At 37.3% G+C, this 4,547-nt stretch overlaps 1 protein-coding gene across 1 annotated transcript; it reads right to left on the minus strand.

Annotated features, from left to right (window-relative positions):
* Nucleotides 1–1,033: 1,033 nt before the first annotated feature.
* On the minus strand, nt 1,034–4,220 carry LOC127675593 (uncharacterized). Its single transcript, XM_052171655.1, has 2 exons — nt 4,192–4,220; nt 1,034–1,751 (listed from the first exon to the last, which is right to left on the minus strand). Exons 1-2 carry the CDS (start codon nt 4,218–4,220, stop codon nt 1,034–1,036), a joined length of 747 nt encoding a protein of 248 aa, XP_052027615.1.
* Nucleotides 4,221–4,547: the final 327 nt, after the last annotated feature.

Genomic DNA, 4,547 nt, shown 5'->3' on the forward strand with positions numbered 1-4,547 from the left:
AGAACTGATAATAAAATTAAATCTGTTCTGCTTTTCTTTTCAAATTATGTTTGGATTTGTTAGTTTGCACACATAAACAGAAATCAAACACATAATCTGTACCTCTTTGATAATCATTAGTCTGTCCTTGCTCTATGAAAGAGCTGTGTAAATAAAGACACACTCTGGTTGCTAATAAGTCAGAGCTTCAAAAGCAGTCTGATTGCTACTCAGTCAGAGCTAAGATATCCAGATGACAATTTGCAACTGACTCACTCCCTACTCTTGCTTTTTCTGCTCTGCTGAATTTGGAGCATGTGTTCCCTCCACAGTGTCTCCAATTAGAACAGGGTATTTTATAGTTTCTGTGGGAGTGCTTGTTTGTTCTTTGGACTGAGTGTATCCAGGGAATAATTTGGGACTTAGCAGTACCAAGTATAATCTTCTAACCTCCAGAAAGCTTCCACACACAAAATTCACGTCCCTCTGCCCTGGACAGGTATTGCTTTCCTGCATTGTTACAAAATGGAAAAATACTTGGGCATTTCAAAAGAATCGCATCTGGGAATGTCTGCAGAGACTATAAGCTTGCTCAGTGAACCATGTCTCTTCCTGACTTCAAGAAACTATAAGTTTCAGAGTTGCCGAAGTTTGGATATATTGCTCTATATTCAATATACATTAAGAGTTTAGATTCTTGACCCTGATATGCTTTCCCACTCGTGAGTGGGTTTTGGTTGTTTGTATGTTTGCTTGCTTGCTGGCCTACTTGCTTCCTTGGTTTTGAAGAAAACACTCACCTTAGGTTTGGTTCTTTGGTTTATGGCATTTTCATATCATCACTACTTTTTCAGCAATAGGAAGTCAGCAAGAACTGAACACATCATCTTAGAATACAGAGTTTAGGATGTGAATATCTTTCAAAAATAGAACACATTCAACAGTCAGAAGGAAAATGCTTAATAAAAATACCAAAACATCAATGCGATACTTTTATTTTAAATAAGTACACCACTACAGGAGTACTCTGTGTGTGTGTGTGCAGCAAATGTTGTCAGGTTGTCTGCTGGCACATTGGGCACATGCCAGAAACCTCGTTTATGGTGATGTTCTCAGACTGCGTGTAAGCATGCTGGGCATTCAGCTTTCTCTTAACTCTCAGTGACCTTATCTCAAAGAGGAACATAATTATACTAAAGAGTGACAGGGTGGTTGTCAGGAGACCCAGTGGAAACACATGAGTGCTGTGTTTTTTAATCAGGGCTTCTTTCTTAACTGGAAAGTTTGGTGGAAAGTCAAGGGTCGTTTCACCATAAAAATCTGCTACATGGTTCCAGGTCACAGAAATAATGGTACAAATGCTGTTGAGGATCAAAATTAAGATAGAACACTTGTAGCACAGTATCTGAATCTCAGGGACTGACGCTTTGATTATGCTGACCCTGATGGCTGCTGAGGTAAAAAACACAACAACAGGATTTATCAGCATTGTCAGGAATATCAGATTCCGTGCACATTGAAATTCAGGTGAAATTGTCCAGGTTGAGTTGACAGGTCTGTGTACCAGAATTTTGGTCCCACTACCAGAGTAGTTAACTTCACAGTGGTAATAAGCTTCCCATAGTCCGATGTAAACAAGCTGGATGACCTTATTGTCGAATTCCCAGAGGCGCCAGTATTTGCTACTTGCAAGGATCATTCCGAGGCCTGAAGATAATAAGCTGCAAAGGAAGCCTGTCACTCGGAAGATCCACTCCTTAACCCCTGCAAATCTGAAGATAAAACAGGAACATGATATGTGAAGAAAGTACTGAGTCATGGTTTTCAGAGTATGAAGTACTCATTCCTTGCACTTGATGAGAGGATGCTAATCACCAACCATATATGTTGTATGCTAAATTCAATCTGTAGAACATCAAGACTACAAAATGCATGTCAAATATAAAGAATCATGGATAGGAGCATTCTGTCTCTCCTATTTATTCAATATTGCACTTATGAACATTGACTTTATTTAGGTGCAACATGTAAAAAGTCTGAAGGTATTTGGTTGATGCAATATGATTTTTGACAAAAAAGATACACTTCATATTAATATTATGAAGCAACTTATCTATAATTTTTGTCAATGCAGACTTATTAGTGTAATTAATGGAAAATGAGAAAATCTTGCTGAGAGGTCCTGATGTGTCCTTTATTAGAAAGGAAAGAGGTATAATCCTTCAGTAACACCAGCATTTGCAGAATGTCATTGCATTGCACATGAAGATGGGTAAGGGTCTATAATAGGCATCTTATTGCCAAGCGGCATTAAATACCAGATACTCAATGTTCCACAGTCTTCCAGGGAATTTCCTTTCTAAAATGGTGACAACAGTAGACATGCCACTTGGGAAATTCCATCAACAAAATAACTTTGGAATTGATGGTAGCTTGGGAATCAGCAAAAGATACGACATTCCAAGGTTTATCTCATGTAGTAGACCACAGAATAAGTATGATTTACAGTACAAATGTAAGCAAGATGCAGAATGGCTTTGTACCAGACAAATTAGCCAGGTAGGTAGGGTATGGTATTGCCCTTTTTTGAACCCTGAGAACACAGACAAACATTTTATAAGAAACAAGTAGAAAGCCTTCATATGTGATACTTTACCTTTTTGTGATGAGTTTGAAATGAACCATTGTGAGTATGACAATAGCACCAATCTTCTAAGTTACAGGAAATGCTGATCAGAATGGGAGTCACAAGTAGTGGTGAAGGATCTGATGAAAGACATCCTGTGAAGCACAAGTTTCTGCTCAAAACAAAGTCTTGATGACTGTTGGACTCTCAAAAACCTTTCCATTAATAAATCATGTTTTAAAGTTATAGAAGGAAACTTCCCTAACCTAAAGAAAGAGATTCCCATGAACAAACAAGAAGCCTACAAAACACTAAATACATTGTACCAGAACCAAAATTCCTCCCATCACATAATAATCAAAACAACAAATGCACTAAACAAAGAAAGAATATTAAAAGTAGTAAGAGAAAATGGTCAAGTGACATATAAATACAGACATATCAGTATTACACCAGATTTGTCACCAGAGTTCACAAAATCTAGAAGATCCAGGTCATATGTCATACAGACCCTAAGAGAACATAAATGTCAGTCCAGTTTACTATACCCAGCAAAACTCTCAATCATCATAGACAGATAAAACAAGATATTCAATGAAAAAAGCAAATGTACACACCATCTTTCCACAAGTCCAGCTCTACAAAGGATATTGGGTGGAAAATACCAGCACAAGGCTGGAAACTAACCCTAGAAACAACAATAAAGTAATGGCATTTCAACAAACCCTACAGAAGACAGCCATACAAACAGAATTTCACCTCTAACAAACAGGATAACTGTAAGCAACAATCACTTTTCCTTAATATCTCTGAGTATCAATGGTCTTAATTCTCCAATAAAAGGGCATACACTAACAGACTGGATACTTTAAATGGACCCAACATTTTGCTGTATACAAGAAACTCACCTTTGTGTCAAAGGCAGTCACTACTTCAGAGTCAAGGTTGGAAAACAATTTTTCCAAGCAAATGGCCCCAAGAAACGAGCTGGAGTAGCCATTAGATTTATTGGATAAAATTGACTTTCAACCAAAAGTCGTGAAAAAAGATATGGAATAACAGTTCATACTTATCAATGCAAAAGTCTGCCAAGATGACCTCTCAATTCTGAACATCTACACTTCAAATGCAAGGGCACCCACACACATAAAAGAAACTTTACTAAAGTTCAAAGCACACATTGTGCCCCACACAATAATAATGCAAGCCTTTAACATCCCACTCAACAATGGACAAGTCATGGAAACGGAAACTAAACAGAGACACAGTGAAACTGACTGAAGTTATTGACCAAATGGATCTAACAGATATTTATAGAACATTCTATCCTAAAGCAAAAGAATACACCTTCTTCTCAGCACCTCATGCTACTCCAAAACTGACACGTATAATAAGTACCAAAACAGGCCTCAACACATACAGAAGTATTGAAATTATTCCATGCAACTTATCACATCACCACGGCCTAAAGCTGGTCTTAAATTCAAACATATACAATGGAAAACAGACATATACATGGACTTTGAACAATGCCTGTCTCAATGATAGCTTGGTTAAGGAAGAAAATCAAGAAAGTAATTAAAGACTTTTTAGAATTTAATGAAAATGAAGGCATATCATACCAAAACTTATGGGATACAAGGAAAGAAGTGCAAAGAGGAAAACTGATAGCTCTAAGTGCCTCCAAAAAGAGAATGGAGAAAGCTTACACTAGCAACTTGCACTTGAAAGCTCTAGAATAAAAAGAAGCAAGGGCACCCAAGAGTAGTAGATGGCAGGAAATAATCAAATTCAGGGCCAAAGTCAACCAAACAGAAACAGAAAGAACTATACAAAGAATCAACAAAACCAGGAGCTGGTTCTTTGAGAAAATCACCAAGATAGATAAGCCTTTGGAAAGACTAACCAGAAGACACAGAGGCACTACCAAAATTAATAAAAT

Source organism: Apodemus sylvaticus, chromosome X (assembly GCF_947179515.1).
Source record: "Apodemus sylvaticus chromosome X, mApoSyl1.1, whole genome shotgun sequence".
Classification (NCBI taxonomy): domain Eukaryota; kingdom Metazoa; phylum Chordata; class Mammalia; order Rodentia; family Muridae; genus Apodemus; species Apodemus sylvaticus.